Source organism: Gymnoscopelus braueri (assembly GCF_963280865.1).
Source record: "Gymnoscopelus braueri genome assembly, chromosome: 15".
Taxonomy (NCBI): domain Eukaryota; kingdom Metazoa; phylum Chordata; class Actinopteri; order Myctophiformes; family Myctophidae; genus Gymnoscopelus; species Gymnoscopelus braueri.
Window position 1 is genome coordinate 649,613 of NC_137620.1, and position 22,119 is coordinate 671,731.

Below are 22,119 nucleotides of genomic sequence, written 5' to 3' on the forward strand. Positions count from 1 at the left end.
TGTGTTGTTTTACATTCTTTTGCCTAATAAAAATGTCAATCAATCAATCAATCCAGTGTCCAATTTGTATAGGCTATGCACTCCTTTGAACAGCATTTATCCATTTAGATAAATTATTAATGTTTTAAATCCGTTTTTGTTACACAGAAACATAATAATGTGTTGTATAGAAACATAATATGTCGTTTAAATGCTTAATTTATAGTTTTAATGTGCAAATTAACAGTTTTTCAATGGCTCTTTTTTGCTCTAGACTCTAGAGCAAAAAAAGAGGATACTCTTATTCTGAAGAGATCGTCCACCGGAAGTCTTATCGTTGCTCTGTTATCGTTGCTCACGGAACACAGCTGAATAAGCGACAACACAGGGAGTTGATCTGCTATGGTTATGTGTCTAGCAATGGCTTCGGCGTGGACTATGGAGGCGGAGGAGAATTTCATTGAGCTGGTGAAGGAGAGGAAACCACTGTATGATATCACAGACACGTTATATTCCAACCGAATTGTGAAGTCGAGGCTCTGGAAGGAGATAGAGGCAGAAGTTCACCTCACAGGTAAACTGTCTATGCCGTTTCGTTATCCAGTGCTGTTGCTATACGACTAGGCTTTGATTGATTGATGTACTTTATTTAGTAAGACATGAGGACCAGTGGTGGCTTATCCAACGGGCTTGAGGTGCTGAAGCACAGGGCACCAACCTGGGGGGGGGGGCACCAAACAGAGTAAAGAAAAACGGTGGAGCGCTACAACATTGAAACACCCCCCCCCCCGTTGACAAAATGGTCCCGGGGGGCACCACGCTACACCCCCCCCCCCCCCCATCCCCCGTTGAAAAAATTCACAATACAAGGACAACAAGGTCTACTAAACTGGAAGACTCATAAAGCACTAAGCTTGTTTAAAATGAGATCCCCATGCACACAAATCATGATGATTCGAGAAGTGACGTGTTATCACGATAAATAATAATATGCATACGAATTGACGGGTTGTATGAAAGCCCAACACTGCTGTGGATGGACATAATTATCCATGTGTGCGTTTTGTACCGTATTAAAAGGGAGTTCAACCAAAGAACACGCTTTTTGTATAGGATTGGCCGTCTAGTCAGTAAGAATACTTTGAAGATTCTTGCAGTGGCCCTCATACAAGGTTATTACGATTATGCATGCTCCTCATGGTATCTCAACACCACCAAGGCCTTAAAAACAAGGCTCCAAACATCCCAAAACAAACTAGTAAGGCTACTTCTTGGCCTCAATCACAAAACCCATCTAACCCCTGTCCCCTGCTCATTTTGCTAGGATTGGATGGTTTAGGGTTGAGGACGGAGTACAGCAACTGAGTACAGGCAACTGAGAGGACGGAGTACAGGCGCAAGCCGCATTCTATCATGAGCTTTCTTATTTTATCCTAACATGTTAACAAATATAGGGTCATGAAAATCTTTTGAAAATGGCAGATCTACAAGCTCTCAATGTGTGGCATTGTGAGCTTGTAGAGCTGCTATCCTCAAATGGCAGAAATGTATATAGGGCGGAATTGGTTATGTATGTTTTCTAATTATAATCAAATCTTATTTTTTCTTTCAGAAAAAGAAATGAAGAAGAAATGGGAGTCCCTGCGCACCCAGTATTTGCGTTACAAGAAGCTGGCTACATCAGGTGAAGACTCAGACTTACCTAGACTTGTTTTACTTGATCACAATATTGTTAGCAATGTAATTTAGATGGCATGTGATTTAAACAGATGCTAAGTTCATCGTTTACCTGGTATCCTATAAATGCATTGTCAATTTAATTAGGGAGTGCTGCAGCCCACTTGACGGAGAGGCAGGTGTGGGTCTTAAACAGGCTTCAGTTCCTTGAGGCCCACACTAGAAGGATGTCAAGTGTGTCCAACCTGAGCTCGCAGGTAACTGAGCTACAATTATTGATTCATTTATTTTATAGACCCCATGTGTGTAGGAGAGGGGTTTTAAATCCCCAACAATGTACTGCATATAATGTGTATGTTAAATGTATTTTTCTTATAGGAATCGATGCAGAATGCAGATACAGGGAGTGACTATCGGTTTCTGACCAGCATGCCAAGGGTGGAAGCAGATGGCTTCAAGGCTGCAGAGAGTGCAAACCGGTTTCCGACCCGAGTAGACCAGACTTCTGATGCAGACAGTTCTGATGCAGACAGACAGAGCGACAACCGGTTCCTGACCAGCACGCCAGAGGCCCAGTATCAGAGGCCCAGTGTCCCCCTGGAGGACTCAACCCTCGCAGAAGTACCCACTGCCATAGGTGCTTTTGGAAATTCATTGCTAAACATGTGTGTGGACCCTGTGTGTGTGTGTGTATGTATATATATATATATATATATATATATATATATATATATATATATATACTGTATATAGCTAAACTGGGTTAGTATTTGTAGTTGTATTTGTAATTTGTCTTTTTCAAACACATTGGTGACACATTTCTTGTTAAGGAATTTGTCCCACGTTTTTTGTAATGACCCATATAATGACAATTGTCACAATAAATATGAATTTTAAGCCATTTCCTCACATTTGATCTCAAATCAGAATATGGCAGTGGATTCCCCATATATGAAAACCGCAAAATCGAACCAATGATATAAATAAACATGATTTGCCTTTAAATCGGCACATTTTTGAAATTCTGCCTAGACTGAAAGGGCTAAAAATTGTTTTTGGTAGGGTCATATTTAGGCCATTTTCAAAACTTTCCCTTCATACAATTCCTTGCAACTTTTTCATTCAGGACATATTAAGGATACAAAATCAGCTGAGTTTGGGTTTGTTGCAATTAATGGGAGGTTGACCCCCATTTTTGCATAAAATGCCTGGACTATAACTAGCTGCAGTTACTTTAGTTGCACCCACAAGTTGTACTGTAAATACTCATGTATAAAATGTCATTTGAACGAGGAATATGGATCAACAAAGGTCTAATGATTGCTGCTGGTAAGAAACTGCATCAATTCATATCAACAGTGATTTTAATCACTGTTAAATCACTAATATCTGTCAGGAGCAGCTTATTAGGCTATTAATATTATTATTATTTGTATTATTATATTGGCCCATTATTATATTGGGCTATTATTGTTATTATATTAGGCTATAGTGAAGGCACTAGGGTTGCAACTAGGGATGGGTATTGGCAACAATCTCACGATACGATACGTATCACGATACTTGGGTCACGATACGATTATATTGCGATACGCATCACGATACTTGGGTCGTATCACGATATTGGGATATATTGCGATATATTGCGATATATTGCGATATATTGTGATATATTGCGATATATGTCGATATATTGCGATATATACATATATCAAAACTACATATTGTTTATATATACACTACATATTGAGTAGCTGCAGATCTGTGATAGGTTCTTTGAATGTTTTTCATAAAGCCTGTATCTGAAAAAGCAAAAAAAAAAAAAAAAAAAAGTTTTTTTTTATTTTTTTTTTATCGCGATATCGATACTGGAGTATCGATACAGTATCGCGAAATAAAATATCGCGATATATCGTGATATCGATAATATTGCCCATCCCTAGTTGCAACTGCTGCATAGTATTAATTTCCCATTAACCATTTAAGCCTTATACTTAACAGTGTTGTGAGAAAATAGCTGATCTACAAGCTCACCTCAACCTTGTCAATATGGTTCCAACCTTTTTGTGTGATGTCAGTTTTTGTTTTCGAAAATGAATTTACTGTTGAGCCTTCTGGAAGTATTGGCTCAACAATAACATTGGCTCAATGGCTTCCTCAAAAATCTAACAATCTACTTCTACAGTGTGCTGCATTGCTTTGGAAATGGCAGTAATGTCAAGTAGACTACTGTGTACTGTGAGCAGTGGTGGAAAGTAACTAAGTACATGTACTCAAGTACTGTACAATTGTGAGGTATTTTTTACAAATACCTCACAATTTCTCAAAATAATTTGCACCCCTGCATTAACTACAGTATCCTAGGTGATACAAATAAACACGATTCTAGTCCCCCCAAATTTTTAGATTTAGAAGAAAGCTACAACAATGATCTCTACAGGAGGAAGTATTTTATCTATGAATAGCTCTTCAATGTTCCATCCTCCTAGGTTCCTGGGCTCAGAGTCGGGGTACCATTCCATCCACAGCATCTTCTCCTCAAAGAAAACCACAGCAGAACCGCTCCAACAAGAGGTGCAGGAGGTCTGGGAAGAAGCTGTCACCACACAGGACTGAGGAGGACAAAGACAGACAGTCTGATCACAGCATTGAGGAAGAGGAGGGTGCTGAGGGGAAGCAGAGCGATGAAGAATGGGTTCCGGAGAACTGCAGTAAAAGGAAAAGGAATGAAACCACAGATTTGAAGAAAGGGCGACCAAACATCTCATCTTCTGTGAGCCGTTCAGGTAGGGTTCTTCACCGTTGTAGTTTAAAAAAAGAAAGTTTTTGAAACTACAGGGAGTTGATCTGCTATGGTTATGTGTCTAGCAATGGCGTCGGCGTGGACTAAGGAGGCGGAGGAGAATTTCATTGAGCTGGTGAAGGAGAGGAGACCACTGTATGATATCACAGACACATTATATTCCAACCGAATTGTGAAGTCGAGGCTCTGGAAGGAGATAGAGGCAGAAGTTCACCTCACAGGTAAGCTGTCTATGCCTACGACTAGGCTTTGATTAATTGATGTACTTTATTTAGCAAGACATAAGAACCAGTGGTGGTTCATCCAACGGGCTTGAGGTGCTGAAGCACAGGGCACCAACCTGGGGGGGCACCAAACGGAGTGAAGAAGAAAAAAGAAACGGCGGAGCGCTACATCATTGAAGCCCCCCCCCCCCCCCCCCCCCCCCCGTTGACAAAATGGTCCCAGGGGGAACCGCGCTACACCCCCCCCCCCCCCCACCCCCCTGTTGACAAAATTCACAATACAAGGACAACAAGGTCTACTAAACTGGAAGACTCATAAAGCACTAAGCTTGTTTAAAATCAGCAAATCAGCAAACTGCCTATTCATAGAAAAATTGAAGTGTGCTTTGAACAGAGCTCCCTGTGCAATGGCGGTGTTCCTGGACTTCAAGAAGGCGTTTGACACCGTCTGTCACCGGGTCCTCCTGTCCAAATTAACACATTTCAATTTTTCCCCAGAAGCTATACAATGGTTTAGTTCCTATCTATCCACCAGAAAACAGTGTGTAAGTGTAAACAGTGTTAAATCCCCCTACCACACCTGTTCGGTCGGTGTCCCCCAGGGCTCAATACTAGGTCCAATTCTGTTCTCACTGTACATAAATGACCTACCTGAAGTATGTAATAATCTACATGTCCAGATGTATGCAGATGATGCCGTTGTACTTGCCCATGGTAAAAGCTATGCAGAGGTGTCAATAATCTTAACCTCAGCTCTGACAAGCATTCGAGACTGGCTTATAGATTCATGTCTGCTCTTGAATGCCAAAAAGACAGTCTGCATGGCCTTCTCCAAAAGACCAGTTGTGTTGAGTCCTCAAATGTGTTTCTGGGTGGGGAGGAACTTGAACTTGTCCCAGAGTTCAAGTACCTCGGAGTCATACTAGACTCAACCCTAACTTTTAAAAAACATGTGAAGAAAGTCACAAATACGATTAAATTCAACCTTCAAAATTTTAAACAAATTAGACCCTTCCTGACAGTTGGACCTGCCAGATCGTATGTTCACTGTATGATCCTATCACACATTGAATACTGTTTTACAAACTGGTCTTGCACAGGCGTGACGATTCTAAAACCCATTGAACAGCTCTACAAAAGTGCACTCAAGGTGTTTGACAGGAAGCCTCACTCTTATCATCATTGTAACATACTCAGGAGGCTCAATTTTTTTTGCTTCGACAATTTCAAAAAGTTCAAACAGGTCTTGTATCATATACAAGACCTTACATGGTCTGTGCCCGCCCCCCCTAAGGGAATTCATTAAAAAGAAGCCTGAAAGAGGAATCAGTACCCGAGCAACCACTCGAGGAGATTGTGAAGTGCCGCACCGGCAAACAACCTTCGGTCAAAATGTCCTCTCAGTACAGGGTTGTGTAGCATGGAATGGCCTTCCTCTACATATAAGGGATTGTGCTACATTTCCATCTTTTAAATTCAATGTGAAAAGATGGTTGCTTGAAAACCAAAGCTGCAACCATTTGTGATCATATTTTAGGTTTATTTTTAGGCTATGTAATGTTATGTAAATGTATTTCACCGTTTGTCTGTTTTCTGATGTTATGTTTTTCAGATTTTATGTTTTGTGTGAGGACTGCGGATGAAAATTAGCATCTTTGCTAAATCCGGTGTATTTAAGTTCATGTAACGTTCATTAATATGCTCTGTCCTGTCTAAATAAACAAATAAAGTAAAGTAATGAGATCCCCATGCACACAAATCATGATGATTCGAGAAGTGACGGGTTATCACGATAAATAATAATATGCATACGAATTGACGGGTTGTATGAAAGCCCAACACTGCTGCGGATGGACAGAACTATCCATGTGTGCGTTTTGTACCGTATTTAAAGGGAGTTCAACCAAAGAACACGCTTTTTGTATAGGATTGGCCGTCTAGTCAGTAAGAATACTTTGAAGATTCTTGCAGGGGCCCTCATACAAGGTTATTACGATTATGCATGCTCCTCATGGTATCACAACACCACCAAGGCCTTAAAAACAAGGCTCCAAACATCCCAAAACAAACTAGTAAGGCTACTTCTTGGCCTCAATCACAAAACCCTTCTAACCCCTGTCCCCTGCTCATTTTGCTAGGATTGGATGGTTTAGGGTTGAGGACGGAGTACAGCAACTGAGTACAGGCAACTGAGAGGACGGAGTACAGGCGCAAGCCGCAAGCTATCATGAGCTTTCTTATTTTATCCTAACATGTTTACAAATATAGGGTCATGAAAATCTTTTGAAAATGGCAGATCTACAAGCTCTCAATGTGTGGCATTGTGAGCTTGTAGAGCTGCTATCCTCAAATGGCAGAAATGTATATAGGGCGGAATTGGTTATGTATGTTTTCTAATTATAATCAAATCTTATTTTTTCTTTCAGAAAAAGAAATGAAGAAGAAATGGGAGTCCCTGCGCACCCAGTATTTGCGTTACAAGAAGCTGGCTCCATCAGGTGAAGACTCAGACTTACCTAGACTTGTTTTACTTGATCACAATATTGTTAGCAATTTAATTTAGATGGCTTGTGATTTAAACAGATGCTAAGTTCATCGTTTACCTGGTATCCTATAAAAGCATTGTCAATTTAATTAGGGAGTGCTGCAGCCCACTTGACGGAGAGGCAGGTGTGGGTCTTAAACAGGCTTCAGTTCCTTGAGGCCCACACTAGAAGGATGTCAAGTGTGTCCAACCTGAGCTCGCAGGTAACTGAGCTATAATTATTGATTAATTTATTTTATAGACCCCATGTGTGTAGGAGAGGGGTTTTAAATCCCCAACAATGTACTGCATATAATGTGTATGTTAAATGTATTTTTCTTATAGGAATCGATGCAGAATGCAGATACAGGGAGTGACAATCGGTTTCTGACCAGCATGCCAAGGGTGGAAGCAGATGGCTTCACGGCTGCAGAGATTGCAAACCGGTTTCCGACCCGAGTAGACCAGACTTCTGATGCAGACAGTTCTGATGCAGAGAGCGACAACCGGTTCCTGACCAGCACGCCAGAGGCCCAGTATCAGAGGCCCAGTGTCCCCCTGGAGGACTCTACCCTCGCAGAAGTACCCACTGCCATAGGTGCTTTTGGAAATTCATTGCTAAAAATGTGTATGGACCCTGTGTGTGTGTGTGTGTGTGTATATGTATATGTGTGTATATGTATATATGTATATACTGTATATAGCTATACTGTATATAGCTATGTGCAATAGCTAAATGTGCAATATATATATTTTACCCAAATCAGGGCTCAAGTGTTTAAAAGCTTGCACGCTTGCAACTACTTTCGCCTGCGCACATCACTGGGTATGGTCTAGTAAATAATAATAAATGAAAGCTCCTGGTAAGGACTGACATACAAAAAGACACTAGTAACTACAGTTGGTAAAAAATAAGAAAAGGTGTTCGTTGCTTACCTGTTGCCAAGAAGCGCAGGGTGAACATGAGCCGCTCTGCTACTGAGATGCAGTCACGGTAATTTGTATTTTTCAAACACATTGGTGAAGACATTTCTTGTTAAGGAATTTGTCCCACGTTTTTTGTAATGACCCATATAATGACAATTGTCACAATAAATATGAATTTTAAGCCATTTCCTCACATTTGATCTGAAATCAGAATATGGCAGTGGATTCTCCATATATGAAAACCGCAAAATCGAACCAAGATTCTACCTTGTTTAGTCAGAAATATATGTTTTTAATATAGTTCAGTATGTTGGCCGCCATCTTTAAATGGTCAATTTTGAGGCATTGGCAGCCATTTTTTAAATGGGCATACAGCAGATTTGGATTCAGCACCCCTTAATACCCCAAAAAAAACATGTATGATATAAATAAACATGATTTGCCTTTAAATCAGCACATTTCTGAAATTCTGCCTAGACTGAAAGGGCTAAAAATTGTTTTTGGTAGGGTCATATTTAGGCCATTTTCAAAACTTTCCCTTCATACAATTCCTTGCAACTTTTTCATTCAGGACATATTAAGGATACAAAATCAGCTGATTTGGTTTTGTTGCAATTAATGGGAGGTTGACCCCCATTTTTGCATAAAATGCCTGGACTATAACTAGCTGCAGTTACTTTAGTTCCACCCACAAGTTGTACTGTAAATACTAATGTAAAAAGTGTCACTTGAACGAGGAATATGGATCAACAAAGGTCTAATGATGCTGCTGGTAAGAAACTGCATCAATTCATATCAAATCACTAATATCTGTCAGGAGCAGCTTATTAGGCTATTAATATTATTATTATTTGTATAATTATATTGGCTTATTATTATATTAGGCTATTATTGTTATTATATTAGGCTATAGTGAAGGCACTAGGGTTGCAACTGCTGTATAGTATTAATTTCCCATTAACCATTTAAGCCTTATACTTAACAGTGTTGTGAGAAAATAGCTGATCTACAAGCTCACCTCAACCTTGTCAATATGGTTCCAACCTTTTTGTGTGATGTCAGTTTTTGTTTTCGAAAATGAATTTACTGTTGAGCCTTCTGGAAGTATTGGCTCAACAATAACATTGGCTCAATGGCTTCTCAAAAATCTAACGTTCTACTTCTACAGTATGCTGCATTGCTTTGGAAATTGCAGTAATGTCAAGTAGACTGTGTACTGTGAGCAGTGGTGGAAAGTAACTAAGTACATGTACTGAAGTACTGTACAATTGTGAGGTATTTTTACTTAACTGGAGTATTTCCAATTTTCAATACTTTTACTTCTACTCCATTACATCTCAGAGGAAAATATAGTACTTATACTCCACTACAATTATTGGGCAGCTTTAGTTACTTTGTAGATTTTAAATATTATTACAAAACATACATGAACCACTTCAGCCCTATAGACTTTGGCTAACAAATAAACATGAATTTACACAAAACTGATGATAGTCTATGAATCTATCTATGGAAAAAGTTGAATCTACATCACAGTTATTATAGCATAGCTCCGTAAGGTACTACTATGGGATATCATCGCCCCCTGGCGATCGTACAGAGCACGCACAGACTCCCGAATTCAATTTCCTATTGGAGTAGGGTCGTGTGACGCAAAACACCGGCGACCGGTGGTGGTATAAATACCACTGCGTCATATGAGCTCGTTCTCTTCTTCCACTCTGCTTACGCGACTGCGCACGAGCCGAACTAGCACAGAGAAAACTTGTCGAATTCCAACACAACCCAAAGCGAGGGCATTGGCGTGCCACTCTACGGGTGTTTCGTAAATCAGTTTTCAGTTACTTTAACTCTCCCGAGTTCCTTCGATTTATTTACTCTTATTTTTACTTTCTTTCCTCTCCGTTTTCTCGCCACGAGGCGAAAGCTAAGCTAAGCTAACGCTACGCTACGTTAAACAAGCAGCTAGGCTAGCTACCTAGCCTTTTGTTGTTTGTTTGCCTCATGCTCGACGGAGAAAGGAAAGAATGGAGGCGCCTCGTCCATGCGAGGATGTGAATACCTCGTAGCTGCGGACGATGACCACCGCCTCTGCCTGTCCTGCATGGGGACTAACCACGCCTGGCTCGCCCGTAACCGAGACGGAGACGAACTCGGGTGCGACCCCTGCAGGAGCTTCTCTGAGGCCCAGTTGGAGCGACGCCTGGCCAGGGCCGCCTCGCTAGCGGCCTCAGGTAACGGCTGTGTTAGCCCCGAGGCGCTGCCCGCCAAAGCACCAAGGGCGCCGGCGGCTAGCACTAGCCTGGGGGCCATGGGCCCTCCTCTCTACTCGGCCCCACGTTCCAGTGGAGCCATCAGCAAGGTCCGGGATGAGGAGGCCTTAAGGACCACCTCCTCAACCCCGGACCCAGACGCCGCTGCCGAGGCCGTCGGGCCGTCTCAAGACAGCGACTTCCTCATCTTCTCCCCCACCACCTCCATCGCCGCCTGTGGAGACACTGCCAATCCGGACTTCGGCAGTGACTTCGACGGCGCCGAGGAGGACGACGAAGGCCTCGTCGCGGTGGCGGACGAGGATGGGGACGTAGGCCTCACATCCTACCAGCAGTCACAGGAGGTGACGATGATCAGCCCGGTTCCTCCTGTGCCTGCACGAGAGACGGCGGTGACCCCGGAGATTCCTGGCCAGGCGAGGATATCCGAGGAGGCCGTCTCCGTCGTGCTCAAACGGGCGATCGCCAGATGCAGCCTGGCGCAGCCCATGGAGCCAACGAAGCTGTCCGTCGGGGTCCCCATACCGGGGTTCCAAGGTTTGACCCCCCGCCCCCCTCGAGCAATCGAGTCCAAGTTGCTTCCAGAAGCCTGCGGCGTCAGGGACGCGGTGCAGTTCTCCTGGGCGGTCAGGAAAGAGCCGGAGAGACTGGGGTTTGTCTCCGACATCCTGACCTGGGGGTCGCGGGCCTCCCGCCGATGGACAGAGACCTCGCCACTGCCATCGAGAGGGCCAAAGCGGGGTCGGTGAGACTTAGCCACGGGAGTGGCCCCGTCTTCGTCGACCACGGTAAGAGGTCCATCACCGCCACACACGCCGCTCTCTACAAGGCCTCTGCTACGGCTGTCAAGGCCTTGAATGTGGGTTCGCTGCTCCAGGGCTCGGCCGCGGCAAAGCTTAAAGAGCGGATAGCCCGGCCCCTGCTGGACTCAGACACAGCGGCGGATGTGCACTCCGCCTCATTCAACGATGCAGTGGAGCTTGCGAGGATAGTCCAGCTCGCGATTCTCTGTTCCTGCAATGCGCTGATGTGGACGGGCCGAGCCATGGCTCTCACGGCGGACCTGGAGAGGCGCCAGTGGCTCGACCTAGCCGCTGGGTGCAAGGCCATACTGACTACGGGTCTCCGTGGCCTACGACCTGATCACCAGGACCAAGGCAGCGGAGAAACAGCTCGAGGAGACAGCCGCAGGCCTCCTCTCTATACCCACCGCCCCCACTGTGGCCAGACCGCAACAGCAGGGAGCTGCGGGTGGCAAGCGCGCCTCTGGACGCAAGTGTGGCGCGTCCAAGGCATCCAGCTCCAGAGCCAGCTCCTGGGAGCGTCCTCAAGGCTCTTTCGGTGCTCAGGATGTCAGGCGCAAGGATGAGAAACGCGCTCCACCTCCTACACCTTCGCCTAGACCGCAACGTAAGGACAGCGGGCCTAGTCGCAGAGGGAGGCAGCCGAAGTGACACTCATCGTCGGCATCATGCAGGTTCAGCTTCCCACTTGGGAAAAATAACTGGCGCTTTCCTTGCCCAACCGGACGGAGTCGAGGACCAGTCCACCGGTGCAAAGAGACTAAGAAAGACGCTAAAGACAATGAATACGGTTCAAAGTCATGTGTGCCTTTTTCGTTCTCAAGTGATGAGTGTACAAAATGTGCTTCCTGTGTGTGGAATAAATCTATTGCCAAAATCACAAATGCCCATTTTTTCCCATGTCATGAAAAGTCAAGACAGCATATTTCCCGGAGGGAAACACTGTCCTCTGCAATCATTCATGAGCCCTCAGTGTTCGCCATGTCCCCTAACCAGTCAGGACGATATCCCAAACACTGTAGGGACAAATACTGTGCATGCTGTAAACATGATGAGTCAATCGCAGGTAGAGAAACCTTTGCTAATGAATCAAATGTCTCAAATGCTTTGTGTAAAAAGGGGGTTCTCTGTGGACAAAAATTGGATTCCATCTGCATCTCTGCAGTACCTTTTTCCGTCCGGCAGAGGGCGGCAAAACGCCTCTGGGGCTCGGAAAGGGCACATAATGGCCGCCTCTCTCAGCCGCCCCAAAATGGCGGCAGAGAGGCGGAAGTTTATGTCACAGAGAACCCCGGTGTTACACCAGCGAAGCTCCCCAAGGGGAACACTAGTTTCGCTCCGGGTAGAAACACCGCACGACAGGTCCGTTCCCCTCGACCTCACCAACATGGCGGGCGAGGTGCGACGGAACTCACATCAACAAACCCCGGTGTTACTCCATCAGCACTCCCCGAGGGGAGTTGCGGTCCGGACAGACACAACAACGAGGTTTGGTTCCGAGGTTACGTCACGTAGAGCGACAGCGCCTCACGTTCCCATGGGAACGGACGCTCGCTCTGTGACGACACCAACATTAGCCGATAGCGCTAGCAAGCAATGCTACAGGGCGTATGTCGACGGTGTGTCCGTCTACGTCACGGGCTTCCCCCGCTGTCAAACGGTCAGAACCCGTCGGGGCAGATGACGTCAACAGCCCCCACCTTCCCCTTGAATCCCCTCGCTCAATGTTTTTCCAAATGGAAAGCGTGCGCACCGAATCCTTGGGTACTACGTACCGTACCAAAAGGATACATGTTGCAATTCGTGAGCAAACCTCCACTAACAACCAATGTAGTGTTCTCCCGTGCGTCAGGCCAAGCGGCCATAACACTGAGGGAAGAGGTTCTGGCTCTCCTGAGCAAGGGCGCAATCAGGGAATTATCTCCGGATCAGAACTGAATGGGTTTTTATTCGGAGTACTTCCTGGTGAAAAAGAAGGGGGGGGGGGGGCGTAAGACCTATTCTGAACCTCAAGGGTTTGAACAGGTTTCTAAAAGTTTTCAACTTTCGTATGCTCACAACGGCGACGTTGTTGCAAACAATACGACAAGGAGATTGGTGGACGAGTATAGACGCAAGTTCCTGCGCTTTGGCTACGAAGGGAAGGTGTACGAATACACGGTGCTCCCTTTTGGCATGTCACTGAGCCCCCGGGTGAAATGCACAGAGGCGGCGATAGCTCCGCTGCGTCAGCAGGGTCTGCGCCTGGCGACGTTACATAGACGATTGGCTGCTGGCAGCGGAATCGAGGGAACAGGTAGCGCGGCACACGGAGATGGCCATTACGCACCTGCAGTCCCTAGGGTTCACAATCAAGGCATGTTCTCTTTCCCTGCCTGGGTGGCCTTTTCGGCCTTCAAGGTTAGGTAACATAAACATGCCTGGTGGCATGTGGTTTCCTACTACTTGTGGGCAACAGCCGGTGCAGGGGGAATGCGAGCCATGCTTGGGGGCATGTTTCTCTTTCCCTGCCGGGCTGACATTCCAAGCCCTCTCTAGACCTGCTAGGCATGGTCTGGGAGGAGGAGACCTTGGTTTCTCTGTCACGGGCCGGTCAGACCGGGGGTCTGGTCGGGCTGGTGACTAGGGACAGGACTTATGTCTGTCAAGGTCTTGCCATAAATCCTTTCACTTCCTGACCCGAAGGATCAGGGTTGCCTGGGGGCCATGGTCTTGCCGGGGGCGGGACCTGTGGCCTTGGGCAAGTGTTTGGGTAGGGTTGGTAAGCATGGGCTCCCCGGGGGACGGTTATGTGTCCCATAGTAAGTACCTTACGGAGCTATGCTATAATAACCCTAGGTTACGTATGTAACCTAGGTTTTATTAGTAGCGTAAGTAAGGTACTAAAGTTCTTAGAGTTCCCCCTCTGTGCGCAGTGTGGCGTGCAGAGTGGAAGGTTTCAGAGAACGAGCTCATATGACGCAGTGGTATTTATACCACCACCGGTCGCCGGTGTTTTGCGTCACACGACCCTACTCCAATAGGAAATTTAATTCGGGAGTCTGTGCGTGCTCTGTATGATCGCCAGGGGGCGATGATATCCCATAGTAAGTACCTTACTTACGCTACTAATAAAACCTGGGTTACATGCGTAACCTAGGGTTTTACACAATTTAGGTTTCCCTGCTTCATCACTCTCTCAGCTAAGGTGTCCTTGGCCTGAAAAACGTTGAAGACCCCTGCCTGCACTGTAGAATATGTACAATTACACTTCATCTAATTTGGACCAACGATATTTGCAATAATCATGTTGAGAGTTCCACGTTGCCCCTGACAGCCTTTCCTTCATTCCCACGTACAGGAGGCCAACTGACCTGCTCCACCTTGTCTCTTATGGTTCCAACCTTGCGTCTGATGTCAGCGTTTGCCTGGCAGGTGGTTCAGCATTGTAACGTGATGCATTATGGGAAGGTGGAGGAGCTGGTGCAGTTGGTGACAGAGGTGGTTCCCCACCTGGTGAGTCACAGAGAGAAGGTTGACCTTCTGCTCGGACTGAGCGCAAGGGTGAGATGGACTTTTGTTTAAAAATGATTTAGTAGATGTTGAAGTCTTCATATTCCTGTCGACCATACTCACACTCTGGCCATTTTTCCCCTTACGTAATTAGCCAACACCCAGTGGTCCTTGTTACGATGACTTAAAGACACTGGTGTGGGAATTCATCTCCAGATTGGATAAACTGCTGCCTTTACCAGACATCAAACAGGTACCATATTGAATAATACACTGTGACTTGACTTATTTATTTAGCTGACTTTGTGGTTCAGGGTGAATTGTACAAGGTGAGTGTCTTGTTCATGGACACTTTGGGAAGAAAACTGCAGCAGTTATGGGACACAAAGTTGTGAGCTAGTGTATAAAACACAATTTGATGTATAACTTTTATTTGTAAATACAAATGGGTTCCCCTTGTTCCTTTCAGACAGCAGAGTTGCTCAGTGCTTCACCCTCTCTTCTGAAAGAATGTGGACAACTGGAGTTTGAACCGGACCAACTAAAGACCCTGTTACATCATCAAACACAGCAGGGAAATGCCAGTAAATGTATGTTATAAAATCATACTGTGTATATAGTGCATGATGCTAAACATAGAAACAAATTACACTCAGTAGTTGAGCCATGTGACAAATTCAAAACGATTGTAATTATGCTGTCTCTGTGTACACTGAATGCATGAGAGTCAATTTGTCTGCACATTTGTCCACCAAAAGTGGTGTTGGAAACCACATGTTGGCCTACTGAGATTGGTGTAAAAGGTGATATTTCACGGTTTTATAAATTGAGCCGCGAAGCAATGGAAAACTATTTTAATGAGGCTGTCTGTTGATCCTCAGTGACTCAATACACTGCAATTTGGTTGTCAGAGGTCATGGTCAAGTACTAATGAATACTGTACATACATAGATCAGAACGTTTCATTGTAGAAGGATGAGACTTGTTGCATTTCAATGATTTTCTCAAAATAATTTGCTCCCCTGCATTAACTATCCTAGGTGATACAAATAAACACGATTCTAGTCCCCCCAAATGAAAGAACAAGAGCCACGTGGCTCAACTATGACCTTTTAGGTTATATTATATATACGTTTCTCATGTGAGTTTTATAATCCTATATGTTAACTGTAACGTAAAGTAAGCAAGTCAAAATTCCATGTATGTGCAAATGTATGGGCGTGTGAAATTATGATTGCAATTCCAATCTTTTTTTCTTTTTTTTTTTTAAAGAAGAAAGCTACAACAATGATCTCTACAGGAGGAAGTATTTTATCTATGAATAGCTCTTCAATGTTCCATCCTCCTAGGTTCCTGGGCTCAGAGTCGGGGTACCATTCCATCCACAGCATCTTCTCCTCAAAGAAAACCACAGCAGAACTGCTCCAACAGAAAGAGGTGCAGGAGGTCTGGGAAGAAGCTGTCACCACACAGGACTGAGGAGGACAAAGACAGACAGTCTGATCACAGCATTGAGGAAGAGGAGGGTGCTGAGGGGAAGCAGAGCGATGAAGAATGGGTTGAAACCACAGATTTGAAGAAAGGGCGACCAAACATCTCATCTTCTGTGAGCCGTTCAGGTAGGGTTCTTCACCGTTGTAGTTTAAAAAAAGTTTTTGAAACTACAGGGAGTTGATCTGCTATGGTTATGTGTCTAGCAATGGTGTCGGCGAGGACTAAGGAGGCGGAGGAGAATTTCATTGAGCTGGTGAAGGAGAGGAAACCACTGTATGATATCACAGACACGTTATATTCCAACCGAATTGTGAAGTCGAGGCTCTGGAAGGAGATAGAGGCAGAAGTTCACCTCACAGGTAAGCTGTCTATGCCGTTTCGTTATCCAGTGCTACTGTTGCTATACGACTAGGCTTTGATTGATTGATGTACTTTATTTAGTAAGACATGAGGACCAGTGGTGGCTTATCCAACGGGCTAGAGGTGCTGAAGCACAGGGCACCAACCTGGGGGGGCACCAAATGGAATGAAGAAAAACGGTGGAGCACTACAACATTGAAACCCCCCCCGTTGACAAAATGGTCCCGGGGGGCACCGTGCTACACCCCCCCCATCCCCCCGTTGACAAAATTCACAATACAAGGACAACAAGGTCTACTAAACTGGAAGACTCATAAAGCACTAAGCTTGTTTAAAATGAGATCCCCATGCACACAAATCATGATGATTCGAGAAGTGACGGGTTATCACGATAAATAATAATATGCATACGAATTGACGGGTTGTATGAAAGCCCAACACTGCTGTGGATGGACAGAACTATCCATGTGTGCGTTTTGTACCGTATTAAAAGGGAGTTCAACCAAAGAACACGCTTTTTGTATAGGATTGGCCTAAGTAAGAATACTTTGAAGATTCTTGCAGGGGCCCTCATACAAGGTTATTACGATTATGCATGCTCCTCATGGTATCACAACACCACCAAGGCCTTAAAAACAAGGCTCCAAACATCCCAAAACAAACTAGTAAGGCTACTTCTTGGCCTCAATCACAAAACCCATCTAACTCCTGTCCCCTGCTCATTTTGCTAGGATTGGAAGGTTTAGGGTTGAGGACGAGGTACAGCAACTGAGTACAGGCAACTGAGAGGACGGAGTACAGGCGCAAGCCGCAAGCTATCATGAGCTTTCTTATTTTATCCTAACATGTTTACCAATATAGGGTCATGAAAATCTTTTGAAAATGGCAGATCTACAAGCTCTCAATGTGTGGCATTGTGAGCTTGTAGAGCTGCTATCCTCAAATGGCAGAAATGTATATAGGGCGGAATTGGTTATGTATGTTTTCTAATTATAATCAAATCACTTATTTTTTCTTTCAGAAAAAGAAATTAAGAAGAAATGGGAGTCCCTGCGCACCCAGTATTTGCGTTACAAGAAGCTGGCTACATCAGGTGAAGACTCAGACTTACCTAGACTTGTTTTACTTGATCACAATATTGTTAGCAAGGTAATTTAGATGGCATGTGATTTAAACAGATGCTAAGTTCATCGTTTACCTGGTATCCTATAAAAGCATTGTCAATTTAATTAGGGCGTGCTGCAGCCCACTTGACAGAGAGGCAGGTGTGGGTCTTAAACAGGCTTCAGTTCCTTGAGGCCCACACTAGAAGGATGTCAGTAAGTGTGTCCAACCTGAGCTCGCAGGTAACTGAGCTATAATTATTGATTAATTTATTTTATAGACCCCATGTGTGTAGGAGAGGGGTTTTAAATCCCTAACAATGTACTGCATATAATGTGTATGTTAAATGTATTTTTCTTATAGGAATCGATGCAGCCTGCCAGCCCTTCCTGTCTACAGTTTGACAAATCAGGTCATAACATATAGCCCTTTTTGTTCTCCAATCAAGAATACCACTTTGCTGAACATTCCAACATTTGTGCATAATGTTTTTTCTCATTGCTCTATGAAATTATCTAGTTATATACATACAGTACAATGCATCGTCATGTTAGGCGTTATGAGCTTGTAGATTGTCTATTTTTGACATAGAAAAAATAAAATAAATGGTTTTGAGCTTTTTCTCCTATAGTTCCCCAAATAGTGATGCTAGGTTGAAAGTGGTTAACAGGGGAGCAAGGTTGGAACGAAACCAAGTTAAATGTTGTTACTTCAGTATCAACATTTGCCAATAGTTTGTCTCTGCTGCTACCTGGTGTTCACCTACTGTACTAACTAGCACATTAGTTTGAGATCAAGGATTTCAAGTTACTTAATAGGGACAGTTGGCCTCATAAGAAATCATTTGTCTACCCAGATGCACCTCGAGTCTCGTCATCATGGACCGAAAAGGAAACCATTGCCCTTCTTGACCTGTGGGGTGATGAGAGCATTCAGGTGCAGCTCAACGACACTCTGAAAAACACACATATTTACTCCCTGCTCAGCGGCAAACTGGCCGACCTGGGTTTCCACAAAAGCCCCAGCCAGTGGCGCTTTAAGGTCAATAATCTGACCAAAAAATACAGGAGGGAGAAAGCGAATGGGGGCTCCAAACACAGAGGAAGTACATGGTTTGGTCTCGTGGATGCTGTGCTGGGACGGCAAGAGGTGGATTTGGATGGAACACCTCCTGAGATGTCACAAGATGGCTTCCCTGAGAAAGTGGACATTCCAGGTGCAATAAGTAGTTACATAACGTGACTTTTGTATGTGTGATATTTTATGCTTTTTGGATATAGGATCATTCCATTTCTATATGATCTGCATTTCTGTAGTGCCTAAATAAATAGCTTCACAAGGTGCATTGCACTCACCCATTCACACACCGATGATGGAGGTGATGCAGTTTGCATCTCTCTTTCTTTCCATAAATTGCCATCTGATTGTGTTTGTAGTCGCTCAGAGAGGGATTATAGAGGTGTGTACCTCATAAAATCCTGCTGCAGCCTTAACCCTTGGTTAACTACTTTTTCCTTACTTTTTCATATAATGTCTTTCAGGAGTTGGTCACCTCAAACCACAGGGGCTGCACACATGCACGCACTGCAGTCGTGTGTTTCGCCGCTTGGGCACACTGCGGATGCACGTGCGCACGCACACAGGTGAACCGTGTCACATTTGCCACATCTGTGGGAAGACGTCGATCCAGCACCTGGCGAGACACATGCTCATGCACAAGGGGGAAAAGAACTACTTGTGCAAAGAGTGCGGCAAGAAATTTTTATCGTCTGGAGAGCTGAGGCTGCACACGAGAACCCACACTGGTGAAAGGCCGTACTCATGCAAGCTGTGTGGGAAGGGGTTCATTGCCAAATGCACACTTACTGTTCACGTGAGGTCCCACACCGGGGAAAAACCCTACAGGTGCACTCTCTGCTCCAAAGCCTTTAGCGCTATATGTCGCCTGAAAAGACACATGTTCATTCACTACGACAAAAAACCTTTTGAGTGTTTTAAATGTGGCAAGGGGTTCGCGCAATCATTCAATTTAAAATTGCACATTCGCAGATGCAAATGTATAAAGGAGATGGGAAGATAATAGTATAGTTAGTATGTTTGGTGTGGCTGTGCACTTCCTACGCTGAGTTGGTGGTGCCCGGGATCAAACCCAGAACCTTTTGGTCCAGTCAAGTGCTCTACCGATTCAGCTACCCAGACTTGTAATACAACTGCTAATAACAATAATAATTAAAGCTGCATGCAGGGATGACTGGACCGTAGCGTCTTTGTTCACATCTTTGTCCACAGATAGTGTTGTGTACTGGTTAAGTGCCTACACAGATGATTCTCTCTCCAAGGCTATACTATACATCATCATCATCATTTCCAACTACAGATTTGCTCTGTATTCCATGCTTGTATTACAGTTAAAGATCCTTTTATTAAATACAAGCAGAATGAACATCATTGGTAGGCAGCTCAGGTTTCTGAACAGTCCACAGCTCACCTCTTGATGTGCAGATCAAGTAGAAGGAAAGGATGCCATCTTTTAATGAACATGATTGAGGACCAATTATATGAATATAATGTTGATGTTATTCTTCTTCTTAGAGAATCTTTCTAATTTATTTTATTTGCCTGCCCCCACCCCTCTTCAGTTGGCAACTTCCTTTTTAATTATAGTGCTAATACGGTATATAATGGAATGGAAACAAAATAAAGTTATTTCAATGATGGATGGGGACTAAAACTAAGACAAAAAAGTGATTGGATGTACACCAAACAAGAGGAGACATGGTATGAACAAAACTACAAAGACAAAAGAGAACAAGGGAGAAAAACGAAACATTTGATTCTCGTTGGATAATTTCTATAACTCTTCTTTTGTTAGTAGCACCTGTTTATTGATCCATGTTTATTTTGTATTTCATGTTTTTCTTATGTCTGTTCAGAAACAAATGCTGTCAAATAAATAAAGCGTGTATATACGTTTAAATAAATTCCATTTGCAATAAAACTGTACTAGATATCTACATACGACTGGTAATTGTTTCATAGCATCCTTAATAATGCTGTACCGGTATATGTGACAGGAATGTATAAATAAGAATGGGCTTCTCTTTTCCTATTACACCTACAATTTGCGCCAAAACTAATGCTCTGTTTACGGGAATATATTTCAGTATTTCTTCAGGTAAATTACATTCTGACTCTTTGAAGTAGAGCAGACATGCCATAAGATTGAACATTACCAAGTTAGTGGCCCTAGAACTAGGCTGTGATAATACATACATTTCTTGCAGTGGTGGAAAAAGTACTCCCATTTTGCACTTAAGTAAAAGTATCAATACTGCAATGTAGAAACAATCTGTTACAAGTAAATGTTGTGGAAATTCAATAATTCCTCGGTGAGAGAATGAAGTGTTAATACTGAAATATGGTTTCAGTAGATTTATTAAATACAACATGCAATATAATAATGAGAATAATAATAAAGAACAGAGAGGAAAAGGGATGGACGGACATGGAGGAAGGGAAAGGGATGGAAGGAGATGGGGGAAGGGAAGGTGGACAGGGTCCTGTTGTCTCAGAAGGCAACGGGAGTCTGACACAGATGTGGGGACAGCTTAAATACAGATTCTACAAGGATACATACACATTGTTAGGATAACACTGAGGACTGACATTCTTCTGTCTGACCAAAAGATGTGTTCTCAGCACTTGAGTATGGAAGGTAAATTCTGTCTGTCTATGAAATGTGCTGCTCCACGCTCAGCGTCCAAGAGCAGCGACACTACCCTGACCAACTATAAACATGTGTTCCATTCTCATCGACTGAGAATGGAAGGCCCACTGCTATATGCCGAGGCCATAGTCACTGCCCTAGCCAGCATACTGACGTCTGATACGAGAAGCATTCTCCTTGCTTCATAAAATCTTATAACTCGTCGTCTTGCTGTCTAGGTCTGCCGCTTGCCTACAGAGGAATAGCTATTTGACCTTGCTGTGTGAGCCTGCTGCTTAATAAGTACACTGAGGGTGTACTAAACTCATAAGACATATTATCAGACTAATTTACTTCTCTTGGGACATTACATTCAGACAAATCAGCATATAGTCATATATTAATATAACTGAACTGAATATGACTAAATGCATAATCAATAATCGATAAATCAATAGCCTAAAGGGAATATAAATTGTATTTCCGTTACAGTAAAAGTCCGGTAATCTAAATTTACTTGAGTAAAAGTACAAAGGTATTGGCATCAAAATGTACTTAAAGTATTAAGTACTCATACTGCAGAATGTCCCATTCACAAGTTCAATATGTATACAAATCCTTTGAAAATAGCAGATCTTCAAGCTCACAACGCGTCGTAATGTGACGTGAGCTACACATGGTTGTGAGCTTGTAGATCAGCTATTTTCATATAGCCGAAGTATACAACTAAAGTGGTTAATGTATGTTTTGTAA

The 22,119-nt window shown here is 43.8% G+C and overlaps 1 protein-coding gene across 3 annotated transcripts; it reads left to right on the forward strand.

Annotated features, from left to right (window-relative positions):
* Positions 1-370: 370 nt before the first annotated feature.
* Positions 371-20,653, forward strand: LOC308101205 (uncharacterized protein). 3 transcript variants are annotated; one of them, XM_080450587.1, is made up of 19 exons: positions 371-553; positions 1,592-1,663; positions 1,804-1,913; positions 2,035-2,293; positions 4,146-4,442; positions 4,525-4,680; positions 7,110-7,181; positions 7,322-7,431; positions 7,553-7,805; positions 14,551-14,753; positions 14,857-14,955; positions 15,172-15,292; positions 16,052-16,321; positions 16,400-16,555; positions 17,578-17,649; positions 17,790-17,902; positions 18,024-18,072; positions 18,517-18,876; positions 19,202-20,653. In XM_080450587.1, the coding sequence occupies exons 1-19, from the start codon at positions 382-384 to the stop codon at positions 19,738-19,740; spliced, it is 3,483 nt and encodes a 1,160-aa protein (XP_080306713.1). In that variant the 5' UTR covers positions 371-381; the 3' UTR covers positions 19,741-20,653. The 3 variants fall into 3 exon arrangements, with proteins under 3 accessions (XP_080306713.1, XP_080306714.1, XP_080306715.1); XM_080450588.1 differs by having other exon boundaries at positions 17,790-17,875; XM_080450589.1 differs by lacking the exons at positions 17,790-17,902; positions 19,202-20,653 and having other exon boundaries at positions 18,517-18,651.
* The last annotated feature ends 1,466 nt before the right edge of the window (positions 20,654-22,119 follow it).